We start from the raw sequence: 14,209 nt of genomic DNA, 5'->3' as shown, positions 1-14,209 counted from the left end.
GTTCGGATCCAAGTGGGAGTAGCACTGCTGGTGATATGAAGCCAGAATTTTCATGTCTGAGGTAGAGGAGCCTGGGGACTCTTTAGCATATGGCAGTGGCCACATTCTTAGCCTTGTGTGCAGGTGCCTGTCGGAATGTGCATATCAATGTGAGTGTGTATGTGTGTGTGTGTCCTTTTGTTGTCCTCAGGTACTAGTGAGAGTGGTATAACAGGCTATACTACAAATCTACTTCCAGATGTGAGCGGATAAAGTAGTTAAATCCAACATGAGGATAATAACTACGACAGAATTGATCTATTTTATGAGAAATGTTGCATGTATTATAACAAACGTAATTATATTAGACATATGATATTACTGAGATTGGTGTGTGTGTGTGTGTTCCTCACCCTCTACCTTATGCTCCTAACATCCATCTATTTAATATCCGACTACAGAATTAAAGTCAATCTGAATAGAAAAACCTACTAATTAGAAAATGTGACAACATGATATGTTCAAGGACCATTTTGCCATTTTGTATCCCATCCCCAAACTGTGTTTTGGAATGACACGGTTCATGGTTCGAGCTCCTGCCAGTTCAAAGGCTGTGTTCAGGCAATCCCTGTTGCTCATTGTTAATTAGACATTCTAACAACTCCCATTTATCCAAGCCTGGATAAATGGGAGTCAGGAAGGGCATCCGGTGTACACATCTCTGCCAAATCAAATGTGTGGATCAACCGCTGTAGCAACCCCTAGAGAGGGAGCAGCTGAAAGACCCGCCCCCCTCCCCCCGCGCCAAAATAACGTATATAGTCAACACATGCAGTACACATTCATCTTGCTTGGAGTACTTTTTAGAAATAATAATACCCCACTTTACAGTTATAATCTGGTCAACAGATGGGAATCTCCATCCCCCAGTTTTCACGTATCAGCAAGGACACGGTCACACGGTTACTAATGACTACTATTGTCTCACAGGGGACTGTGAGACAATGATGCGGACAGCTAAGTCACCAAGACGACGGCGCGCTTGTGTAAATGCACGTATGGCGTAGATGGCTGGTTATCAGTGGTATTCACGGCAGCACAATAGTTCTGTAAAGGATGAGTGGAAGCAAATTGGTTTAAAGGGGGTGTGCAGTGTGTGTTTCCAGGGAGCGCAAGAGTGGCATGTGCGCGTGTCTGTCTGTCTGTCTGTCTGTGTTTGGCAAAGTGAGAGGGCATTGAGAGGTCAGCGTCATCTTCAGGCACCACACAGTGCCTGCTTACACATGTAGACACACACAAATACTAGTGTGTAAGATTTGTGAAAATGTAAACAGTGGTCGTGGTTCTGTGTGTGTGTGTGTGTGAGAGAGAGAGAGAGACAGCAAACAGATTAACTGTTAGTTTGTTTGTATGGTTATTGTTTGTACGTGGGAATGTAGACGACCGTGCATGGGAGTCAGAGAGACAGACGCTAACAAAGACTTGGAGAAAAATAGACAACTCATTATATGACCATAAAATGTCCTCATCCTGTTTACTGGGATTCTCTCTCTCCCTCTCTCTCTCTCAGTCCCTGCCTGTGTCTCTGTTTTTCTTGCTTTTAAACTATTTCCCTCTCCTTGTCTAATGTTCATCTGTTTTTTTTATTACAACACAGTCGGAATGTAACAACAATGGAATTCATCATTGTGTCCACTTAGTTTCTGTGTGTGTGTGTGTGTGGGTGTGTTTTGAGAGTGAGAGTGTTTCTGCTGGCATGCTAGTTGTCCTGGATTTTCTTCCTGACCTGGCTAATCTCTGGAGTGTGGAGGGTGAAGGGAATGTCATTGCATCCTTGATAGATACAGCAGGGAGTTGATCCATGCCTCTGCATGTGTGGGCTTTGTACGCCACTTGCCCTGTTTTGCCCTAGTTTATTGTCCTTCACGTTACGGCAGTTTTGCGTACACACACACACACAGGATTGAGATTTGTGTTTTTTTGAGTGCCTTTCAAAAACTGAAATAATGAAAACAACATGGAAAAAATGAAAACCGTCAAGTCAAATCATTCTGAACAGATGGGAATTTTAATGGACTCCTAATACTCTATATCATAATATACTCGCTTTAGAGGTGTATATGCTTGTGCGTGACGGCGGAGTGTCTGATCTGTTGCTTCTCACGCTCATCCTTTGTTCACACAGAGAGCGTGTCCACTGAGTGCCTGCTGTGCGTCTCCTACAGAGCTGCTGCTATGGTTTTTCTTTTATATATATATATATATATATATATATATATATATATATATATATATGCCATAAGTAATCTACTTCTAAACATGTCTCGGTACTCAACCAAATAACAGGCCTCTCTGTTATGAAGCTATGTTCTGCCAATAGCTCACAATAAAATACCCGTTGAAAAATGGATGGATCAAGGGAAACCAAAATAGAGTGTTTCAACTCTGAAATTGGAACAGGATGTGTTGTGTTTTGACACATTTGACATATGCAGTCACTGAAAAACGGTGGTGAAAGATCAATTTCACTGTCAATTTTGCTTCGCGCTGTGTAACAGCTCGTGGACAAAATAGCCGTGAGCTCCGAGAACGGCGCGTCACAGCAGATCCAGTGTGGCCCAGGCCTGAGTCATGTCCGCGTTCTCAATGCATATCAAAGTGCAAACTGTTTACTTGTGGGTGTTTTTGTGCCGACATTATTATTTTGAAATTAATTTAGTTAAATACAGAAATATAAGTATACCATATAAGACCAGTAAGACCAATACAATCATTTTACATTAGTTTTATTGTCAAGAGTGGTTCAGCTCATAAGTATTCTTCTTTACTTTGTGCCACAATACCAGTATTGTACACCTTCATCACCTTCACCTTCCTCCTCCTCCTCCTTGCTCTCTCCCCCCTCTCTTTCACTTGACCCGTTCTTTCTTTCTCCTTTACGTCCCTTCATCTCCCCCAGCTTCCTTTCGTCCGCCTCTTATCCTGCTCATCAGGCCGCTTTATTATGCAAATCAGTGTTGGATCAAATCACTTAATTAAGCTTTACCGTGCCAGTTTGTGTGTCTCACACACACACACATACAACCGTCTCTTACATAGACAAAAACGATACTGGTTTTGTGCTTTCATGTGCTTAGTATTCTGGACCCACAAAAAGCACGCACACACACACACACACACACACACAAAAGACAGCTGAACTGTCTTTTCTAGATAAACAGACTTGAATAGCTGAGTGTCTACAGGCCATTAGCCTGCAGTTAGCAGCACAAGCTCCAATCTGACCCTCCATCGTTCAACTCATGAAGCCAAGTGTTCCATTTCTGTGACTACTGAAAATGCAGCTTAAGAGGTCGCGGCGGTGATAAAACTTAACACTCGGGTCAGAAACGGATAGCGCGCCGTGTATGTGGTGTGCAGAGAGCGCTCGTTGGCTCAACTAATCAGTTTGGTGATGGATTTGAATCAATATAACAAAGCAAAACATCTGGATTCAGAGACTGCACACAACTGCCACATTGGTGATCTGATGGACTCATTCTTTGAAAGATCTTGCTGAGATTACTGTCTTTTCCCTTCTTTATTATTTAACCTCATTATGGAGATTATTATGTCCACTTTGTCATACAATCAGCTGGTGATGAATTTGAGTTTATGCTGGAAATTACGGATACTTGGCTGGTATATCCTGCCTGATTATTCTCCCATGTCAATGCAGTGCCAGCACAAGGACTGAAAGAACTACAATATCAAATCAGCAGCAGCTACGACCTGAGTAGCTGAGGGATGATTACTGGCCTTTGTTATATGTTGATTAGCCGCGACAGCGCTCATCACATTCACCGGAGCTGGATTAATTTAAAGGTTTAGTTTAGACAGTTAACGTGTCATCCACTTGATGGATACGAGCTCTGGAGGCTCACATGTGTAAAGACTGTCAGGCAAAAGGAACACTGGTTTGCTGACACATGAATAAATTCCAGTATGTTCCCAACGTGATTATCATGGCAAATGACAGAATAATTGGACATAAGAGAGACGGAATGCATAGCAATTTGCCCCAAGACGCGGCCTATCAATTCTGATGATTGCTTTCATTTACATTTCTGACAAAAATGAGTTCGTTTAATCAGGTTAAAACATATTAGCTTCAACAAATTGATTGTAATTTCGCGTAATGAATGTCGGTGTCACTTTGTGTGTGCAGCAGTATTATGGTCATGAATTAGAGCCTTCGCTGGTGTCTCCTCCCATGACGTGTGCACTTGTTATCACAGCTGCGTCTCGTTTAATTCTTGCTGAAATTTGAAAGATAATACACGGTTCAGATTATTTTTTATTTTATATCAAAGTATTTCATCCTCGGTCAAGTTTGCCTTATTCAATACGATGTTTATTAGACTGTGAAAAAATGTCCCGCCGAACTGTGCCATGGTTTCTTTAAAGCAGATTTTTGCAACAAGTTCACGGCAGGGGGCAAAAATGTTTACTGTCGTCATGTTTCCAGTAACATTACAAGTGGCTCGGGATAAGACCATCGAGCCAAATGCCTGAGCTGTCAAAGTAAATAACTCTTCCATCTCAAAGAGAGCCATTCCAATTAAAGGAAGAAGGATGGAGCGGCAGAACGAGAAGGAAAAGCCACAGAAAAGAACAAGGGGGGGGGAGGGAGGGCAGGATGAAGGGGCTGTCGAGATGGAGGAAGAAGAGGAAGAGAGGGAGTGAAAGTTATTGCAATGTTCAAAAGAAAAGGGAGGTGGAGGTGGTGCTGAAACAGGAAATCAATTGTTGGGGCACTCTGAACTCTGTTTGTGGAGCGAGACCATAACTGTAGCCTTCAGATTAGACTGACACAACGATTGAGGTCAAGGGTAAAGGTACTCTCCCACTTCCTCTGTGTGACGGCAATCAGTTTACAACTCACAAGTGAGGTCACAGGTCAACAGGATGGCATGTTGTAGAGTTGAATGTTGTTTCATATTATGAGGATTCGCTCCGCATTGGCTCGTGAGTCCTCGGCATTGTGAAAGCCTGAATATGGATTTCTATGATATTGTCTTTAAAATTCCCTGAAACCTGCTCGTTGTTAAAGCTGCACGATAACAAAAAAATCTGGTGCGACTGAGGTCAGCTCAGGTTTTCCACTGGCATACTGTGAGAAAGTGGACTGCAGTGGAGCGCGAGTGCATCCAGCAGCCATGTTAATTATTGATGACGGTGTTCTGTGACTATTGATTGAGCAAATTGCAGCCCCAGTTATTTTACGATCGCCGTATCATGTGGCAGCTGCAGCTTTATTAGGCACCGTCCTTTGTGCATACTTTAAGTGTCGGTGTTGTTAATAAAAAGTAAATGATGTAAATTTGTTCCTGCCATCATCACATAGACAGGAGCTAGAATTTGTGTTATTTTGAAGTTTAGCAATACACACGCAAAAAAATGATTTGACACGTGTAGATGAAAAATAGTCATATATGCTTTTTTTTTTAAATTATTATTATTACATTAGATAAATAACGAGAGCTCAGGGTGCTTCTGCAGTAGTGGTTGCATCACAGTTTGAGATTTAGGACCTTGCTGTTTTTGGATTCGGCCTCGGAATTTCAATTTTGTGTGTGTGTGTGTGCGTGCGCCTTCATGGAGATACATGCTAACAGGTAACCTCCATTTCATTCTCTTCTATAAATATTTATTTTTGCCTGCTTTGTCAAGGCTGTCGCGCTCCTCCTCCTCTCTCACACACACACTCACACACTCACATATCATTTAATTAATCACACAAACCCTATAATCTTAACAGGTGCTATGTTTCCTCTCCAGGGGAACACATAAGCACACATCATATCATAATATATCACACTGTATTCACCCGTGCCTCTACACACACTCTGATGCTAAATGTCAGTGTAATACATCGCGGCTTCTCCTTTAGATGAGGAAGTTAACCTCCTGTGAGCCAAATCTGATTTCACCATCAGCCTCTGTCAGAGCTGCTTTTTATTGCAGTAGACAGTCGGGGGAAGAAGGAAAGGCCTTTATTATCCATTTCCAGCAGTTATAAAAAATATTTTTAGGGTTGTGGTCATGAAAAAGCAACATATCCCCAACTTGTCATATGAAAAGCTCATACTGTAAGTGCAGCTTTGGTTATTATTTTTCTACATTAAAAGTTTATTAGATCCACTCTGAGCCTAATAAGTTTTATGGCTGTGTTTTGCACTGAGTGGTCCCTGTGTGCGTTTTTTTCACTTTCAAGGGGAAATGAGGCTGTTTTCTTACGTTTGTGGAGTGTTGACTTGTTGAGGCGCTTTCATCCAAGTGTAGTAAAATGCTCAGTTCTTCCACACTTCCACCGGTTGTCCCTCCATATGTTTAATTTATCCTAAGTGCTTTCAATTTAGTCAAACCATGAGACAGGTCATTCCTCTGTGTCACTGAGCCAAAGTTGTGCTTTGGTGCAAAACGTGGAATTACAGTGACCTGTGGAATTGCTGTGAATGTACACAATAAATCACGCAAGCATAAAATGTGCCACTGCACCACATACGCGTCTGAAAAACGGTCTCTAACAAATGTCCTCAATCCTCCTGTGAGTAACACATTTGCCAAAAATTCTAATACTAGCTGTCAGAGATGGGGTCAAGTCACACATGTGCAAGACTCAAGTCATTTTGTCTTGGGTAAGTCAAGTCACAAGTCGAGTCCTGTGATAAGTCAAGTCCAGAGTCAATTAATGCAGTCTCACCTGCAGTATCTGGTCTTTAGTAAGAGAAAAGACAGGATATTAGGACCTATAATGATATTATTGTATAACAATGAATTGGATTTAAAGTGTCATTATTGATATTCAGTAAAGTACATGTGCGTCATGAAAAGCTTGTTTGTTATTCACTTCACTTACTGTTAAGTTAAGTGAATAACTTGTAATTACTTGTAATTACCACAGTGTTAAACTTTTCAGCAATTTATATGTTTTTCCACTGCCTGAAACTTAGCGGCCCTTCCTTTGAGTGTCATATCAAGGTGTTCGCTAATTTATAGGCCATTCAGCAATTTGCCATTTTCCTGTGCACGTGTAGTTTTGGAAGCGGAAAGTGACGACGCAAAATGAGGTCTGATATGGGTCGGTGTGTTTCTCTGTGAAAAGAATGTGAGGTAGTGAGGGGCTTCACTGATTCACAGGGCAGTCATCCAATCATGACGGTGCCATTCCCAGCATGCGCTCACATACGGGCTCATATTATATTATTATTCTTTATCTTTAAACCGTTAACATAAAAAAAAAACACAATTAAGACATCATGTCAATGTCTATAAGTCTTTTGTTTTTTATCAAGTCACAAGTCGTCAAAGTAGTTCAAGTGGCAATGACTCGAGTCCCCGTCTCTGCTCGCTGTAAAAGGAAATTATTTAGCTTTCTTTCATAATACAACAAACACACTGTAGGCTGTTAGTGGCCTACTTACAATACTGTATGTCCTCTGTGGGAACCAATGGGCTTTGGTGCTACGGAGCAATTTAGGAGGTCAATAATTTAAAAGCTTATAACTTTACATTTTGGGTACCATGTAAATCTGTTATTATTTTTGTTTTAATTATCTCTCTGAGCTATTTAATAATTATCTTTTTCATATGAGAAATACTAAAAAAAAAAAAGGAAAAAAGATCTTTCCAACACATAGTGAATGTAATGCACTATGATTGATTGAACTTTGACTCTAAATGAGAACTCTGACAGGCAGTAGCTGAGGAGAAACTGATCCAGTTGGATATGAGTCCAGTGGTATAACAAACCTCCAAAGCACACAGTGACAGCCCTCTTTGTTTGGTGTTATCCGCGGGTCAACTGTTCGGGGCATGTGTGCTCTGTCAGTGGAATGGAAGAATCATATGAAGACTTGGACTGCGATGAGATTCATTTATTTTAACATCCATCTGTTTATCCGGAGTTCTCCGCTCGGCGCTCCCTGCGCGCTTTCTGCTGACCCTGCAGTTATCTTGCAGCTTCTGTTCTCTGATTGGGTCGGGGCGCTGGCTGTCAGGTCTGATTTCCTGGCGCGTCCTCCAATCGGGGTGGTCTGTTTTGTGCCTGTCAGCGAGCGCTGTGGTGTGTGTCGTTCCATCAGTGGGATCGTAACGGAGCAGTTTGAAAGCTCGTCGTCGCAGGGAGATAGTGGAGCGTTTGGTGCAGTGTGGGGACCTTGGTGTGCCAGTGTCAGTGATGAATAGCGCAGTAGTATCAGCAGTGTTGGCTCTTATAGGACTGTGTTGTCCACCACTGGGATCTGTCAGGTCTTTTCTGCTGAGCCCACACATTCTGTTGGGTTGCCCCAAGCAATTTTTATATTTTTATTATTTTAAAATCTTGACACTGTGCATGTGTGTGTGCAACAGTGCCAGTTTGCATTTTAATAAAAGTAAGGTCTGGTCCAATCAGTGTCATCCACATCAGACTGTATGTACGTGTAGCAATAAATAGTAAAGTGATTTGCTTGACTTGATCCAGACTGTTTATATAAGTGGCTTTGAATGCGGCTCCAAACACAAATGTAATCATGGTTTAAAGAAAGTGAATTTCTGACAAAATACTGGCTTAATACAATTTACAATTCAAAGTTGGTGCCTGGACGTATAGGTACTGTAACCTTCCTGTCTGTGGTCATTAAAATGGACTGGAGCTTTATTAGACAAGCTTGTGTGAGACTAGAATGACTAGTTATCCCATTATGAAAGGCAGGTAAGACATTAAAGGAGTGTTGACCTGTGATAGAGTACAATTTGACCTGATAACAGTACGGTGCAAAAGTCCAAGTGACCACACACTATAACTATTTCTCACTTTCTCACTTGATCACAGAACTGAACGATTTAATCACAAAGACAGCATTTTTGCCCCGCTTTACCATCGCCTTTATCTTCCTTCTTCCAGGCGTCGAAACGCGCACACACTTGCATATTCAACAAACTTCACACAGGTGGAGTGTCACCCTAATTGCCCAGATTGCAACACATTTGTGGTGAGTAGGAGTTAAAAGAGCTGCTGAGTGCACATTTAATGCCACAGATATTTAAAGAGAACAGGCCTTTCATCTGAGGGGACAACATGCATTATTCATGCCGTGCCTTCTGAGAGATGGGAAGAGAAAGAAATGGAGACAAAGATATTTTAGAGTATTATTGTCTTTTTGCCAAACGGCAGTCAATGGATTTTTGTTACCTGAACGGTGCGTCGTGTGTGTGTGTGTGTGTGTGTGTGTGTGAGATTAAATGCCACCCATATTTCATTCCTTTCCTGCTCTTGTTGTTGGTGCTCGGAAGAAAAATGCAGCTATTAGGTAGCTGCCGATGCGCCAGTTGAGCATGATGCTCATGTGTCTGTCTGTGTTCTTCTGTCTCCAGTGTGCAGGCCAGGCTTTTACAAATCGGCACTCGGGAACACGGAGTGCGCAAAGTGTCCGCCTCATAGTTTCTCCCACCATGAAGGCTCGCTGTTCTGCGGCTGCGAGAAAAACTACTTCCGCGCTGAGGGAGACCCCGCCTCCATGGCCTGTACCCGTAAGTATGGACTCACTCAACATTTTTGAGTTATAATGTTATACAAGGAGTCCGATAGTCTCTCATGTGATTCAGGTTCCTCCCTGACCTCAGCTGACCCTCACATACCTGTCCAGAGAAAACCTACCATAGTGGTGTGGGAGGGTTTCTTCTCAGCCCATAAAACATGCACTAAAACCTGTCTTACCCCTTTTCTCAAAGAGCGACTCATTCCCCTCCTGTGTTCTAAATGCTTTCAGATGTTTTTGTTTTTACTCTCAATCATTGTTGACAGTGCAGATATTGCTCTGAGACACTGTCTACCTGCTGCCGAATCCAGAAGCTCGCAATTGCTTTATGTAAAAAAATAAAAATAAAATGACCAGTTTAACTTCCAGTGAAAATAGTTGTAAACGGTGGATAATCTTGTTCTGCAGGATCTCATTTAGAGTTGGAGTCAGTTCACATAATACGGCGGAATATTGTTATTCTAGTGTGCAATTTCCCAATTTACCAGTGAAACGGCTTAATAATAGACAAAGAGGGTTAACATTCCTCGTGTATTTAAAGGTCACTGTAACCATACACGCTGCTTTTTTTTTGTCTGCATCTGATGAAAATGGATCGCAGATGGAGATGCCTCCTGAAAGTCGTCCAAGATGCAGTCTCCATAAACGTATAAATCACTGCATTCCCTTATGTCAGATTATGGATACATCCGTTACTAAAGGGGCTTGGGAGAAGAGGGGGAAAAAAAAGAAAGAAAACTCTTTCACAGTGCGGAGAACAGTAGAAAATACAAATCGACACCCGCAGCCGCAGACAGGATCCTAATTAGAAAGACAGTCATGGCAGGTCCCTGTTGTGATTATCTCAAAGCCATCTTGTCAACAGGGCACATTTCTCCCTCGTTGGGATAGATTGAGCGACACGAGGGCTGCAAATGAATGGATACATTGTTAAAAGATAATGATCGTCATTATCTCCGAAGAGGGATTTCACTGGAAGCGGCGTGACAGAGGTTGTTTAGCGACGACTCGAGATTTTTGAAAAACTATTGGCAGGGAGATCCATCGGAGCAGGAGAGCGAGAACCGTCATTTCAGAGAGAAGGACGAAACACATGGGTGTCGTTGTTTGTTTGCTCCCAGGAATTCAGCAACGGCAATTAAGACGACGTTAATGCATTCTCCTGCTTCCCACAGTCACAAAAGACACGATCTAGTGAAATAAATGAAAAAAAAGAACTTTTAGTGTCAGCTGACTGAAGGTCTTTGTGTGTGTGTGTGCAGTCTGCATGTTCTCCCCCTGTGTGTGTGTGTGTGTGTGTGTGTTCTCTGGCTACTCCTGCTTTCTCCCACTGTAAGGTCAAGGTCAGGCAGATGTGGGTTCGCTCCGTTGGAGATTCTAAACTGACCGTAGGTGTGAATGTGAGCATGAATGATCGCCTGTTTTCGGCCCGTCCAGGGTCTACGCTGCCTCCTGCCTGATATCAGCTGACTCCACTGACTCCACCCCCCACAGCCCCCGTATCCATAAGCAGTATTGATAATAGAACGTCTCCACTGATAAGACGGAGGCTGGAACCTGTCAGTTATTGGAGTCGTCCTGAGATTACCGATGTGTCTTCACTTCTTCACGTCAAATGTTAATCTCAGTGTGTGTGTGTGTGTGTGTGTGTGTGTATTTTGACAGTTGGAATTGCGATTACGCGCATGTGTCCATCTGCAGTGCAGGTGATATCGCGGTAGATGTGTAGACAAAGAAAATACATTCAACAATGCACAGATTGGGCTTGACATCCTTTTTATAGAAGAGTTACAGTTCATAAAGTGGCATACGGTCTTTTATTTTATTTTTAAAGCTCTTTTCCACTGCTGAGCTGGAATGCTGATCTAGAATAAATGGAAATAAGGAAGATGCCCTGATTACCAGGTGTGTTGCCTTGTGCGTACTTTAAATACTCTTAATCAAAGGTAATCATAACAGGATGCGAGATCCTTCTTCTTGATTTGGGAACCTGTGACGTCACTGGTAGATAACGGGACATAAAGTCATGTTGTGAATGTTCATTGTTTGTGTGAGTCACAATATTATGTTTGCTCCCCATACAATGAAATATGACAAATTTATTTTCACTGTATTGAACAGTATTTTTGACTTTTGACAATTATTTCCAGTCATAACTGGTCTCTGGAGCCCGTGTTTCACCATTTTCAGATTTGTGTATTTTCTTCAGTTGAAGTGAAGGTATACTGGATTTATTGCAGCGTTAAATCTGTCTTAAACACGTCCTTAATAAGATTTGTGAGACTCTGGACTTTTCTAATCTTTGCTGTATTTCCCTTTTTGACTTCTCTCTTGAACCAACGCAGTTACAGACCGCGAGGCGGGTTACACAAGATACCAGCTATGCATAGTTTTCGAGTGAAGTAAATTCATGTCAAGTCAAACCAAACAAAGCACTTTATCTCGAGGCACGATTTAGTGATCCCAATTCAATCTCCTTCCCTCCACTTCAGCAGAGTTATTTGGCAGTTTTTTTTGTCCTCCGTGTAATTACAGCCACAGCTTTGATATAAAAATCTGGAACTATTTAGAGGGATCTGTTTGTAATACGATGCTTTTACTGTTATATGTTGGTCAGACTTTGACTTCTCTACAAGAGGCTTTGTCATGCTCTTCTCTTAGTGATCCAAAAAGCGAAGGAAGACCTATTTGTAAAAACTGTGCAGATTCACAACTCAACTCTGATATCAAAATGATCAAAATCTGATATAGGAAACTCAGCTTTAGTGCTTTATTCAATGAACGGGTTCTTCAATTTCACCTTTGAACCTTCTATCTAGCTCGTCTCTCTCTACTCCTATACTCCATCATCAAATTAACTTTTCAATTCCTCAGATTTATCTCACCACATCTTCCTCTCTCCTCCGTCCACCAGGTCCTCCCTCAACTCCTCGAAATGTGATCTCCTCCATCAATGAGACTTCAGTCATCCTGGACTGGAGCTGGCCAGAGGACACTGGGGGGCGCAGGGACGTCACCTTTACCGTTCTCTGCAAGCGCTGCCGCGCGGTCGCCGGTGGCGGCGGCGGCGGCAGCGGCGGCAACGGCGCAGCCCAGCGCTGTGAACCGTGTCGCAGCAATGTCCGCTTTCTGCCGCGAGCCGCTGGCCTCCACAACACCACAGTGACCGTGGGCGACCTGCTGGCTCACACAAACTACACGTTTGAGATCGAAGCGCAGAACGGCGTGTCATCGCTGGCACCCAAAATGAGGCAGTACGCCGCCGTCACCATCACCACCAACCAAGCAGGTAACACGGGTGCATGGATAGTCAGGGAGACATTTACTAAAGCTTTACATTTTACATACAATATATTATCAAAACATTGTCTTTCTTTTCTGTTTTTTTTTAAAAAAAAAACAACAACAATGATCATTTTTACCATTGGCAAGAAACTATGCACGGAACATTTGGTTGTTGAGAGGAAAAAAGAAAAGAAAAAAAAGAGCAAATTGAATCTCAATTGTATATAAAAAAAATGGAAAAAAAGATGCCAACCATGAATCACAACGGTCCTGGTTTGAATCTGGCACAGAACCTCTATCCTCTCTCTTTCCTGTTTCCTGTCATCTCCACTGTTGCTACCTAACACACAAACATGTACTAAGATACATTTTATTGAATGGCAAACCTGAGGTGTGTAGGAAAGTCACATTCTCAATCCAGACAGCATAGACAGCTGTCTCTGATGTTCCGTACGTTGATGATTAAGATTATCAGGAGACAGATTTGGCCTTCAGGAAACTGAAATCAGAAAACAGATTCAACTGATTGCAGATTTCTGTTTGGCTTATTAAAGTCTGGCACCACTCTTAGATAACGCATCATTTTATTTTAACTTGGGTAAATAGCAAATGACTATGATGTTTTTTTTTATTGTATACAGCCCTGGACATGTTCATGCTGATCCCAGGCTTCTAGTCTTAGGAACATATAACATTAGGAAAGAAAGAAATAATAAGACATCTACTTATATCAGACACTTTTAAGGCAAGGATGCATAAAAGTTTCTCTGTTGCTCATCACTTTATTTCCTCTCATGCTCTCTTATAGTTTGCATTTGTGTTTGTTCTTGTTTTTGATGTCGGCATCTCAGCATATTCTCCTGTCATTGTCGTTTTTTTCTTCTCAATTATCATCCCTCTTCAGTCTCCCATCCGGTCTCCCATCCCACCCATTGTTTCTGCGTCTGTCACAAACTTAAACGACAGCCGGCATCTTTTTTTATGTGGATGAATTTTCAATCCAAACAATACTTAATGATGGAAGATATATCCACTCTTACAACCTCATACTTTACACAAGAAGGACGGAGAAGCTCAACGCAGAGCTTTCTCACTTGAATTCTGTTCATCCGTATTTGTTGTTTGGTATTTGAATACACTGTATACAATGTAAGGATAAATACACCCTTAATCACACATATGCAGACTTTTCAGAAGAAACCTGCCATGCTGCATTCATACACAATACATACAAACAGATGTCTGGTGGGATTACTCTCAGCTATTACAGCAGGGGTGCATTGTAAGTGACATGGGCCAGACTTGACCTCTTTAAAGTGACAAGATGGGAAGAATGAGTTGTAAACATACTGCGTGTGTGTGCGTGTGTCTGTGTGTATACG

The 14,209-nt window shown here is 42.0% G+C and overlaps 1 protein-coding gene across 4 annotated transcripts in view; it reads left to right on the top strand.

Moving 5' to 3' along the window:
• The window catches only part of epha3 (eph receptor A3), an 80,121-nt gene that overhangs the window by 34,591 nt on the left and 31,321 nt on the right, over window positions 1-14,209 (top strand). For all 4 annotated transcript variants that reach the window (XM_044013395.1, XM_044013387.1, XM_044013413.1 and 1 more), the window contains 2 exons: window positions 9,379-9,534; window positions 12,457-12,831. In XM_044013395.1, the coding sequence (XP_043869330.1) occupies window positions 9,379-9,534; window positions 12,457-12,831 (531 nt within the window). The remainder of the gene's footprint in view (window positions 1-9,378; window positions 9,535-12,456; window positions 12,832-14,209) is intronic.

This window comes from Solea senegalensis, linkage group LG2 (assembly GCF_019176455.1).
Source record: "Solea senegalensis isolate Sse05_10M linkage group LG2, IFAPA_SoseM_1, whole genome shotgun sequence".
NCBI lineage: Eukaryota > Metazoa > Chordata > Actinopteri > Pleuronectiformes > Soleidae > Solea > Solea senegalensis.
The sequence above is the reverse complement of the archived record's forward strand: the minus strand, read 5'-3'. Positions and strand labels throughout refer to the sequence as shown.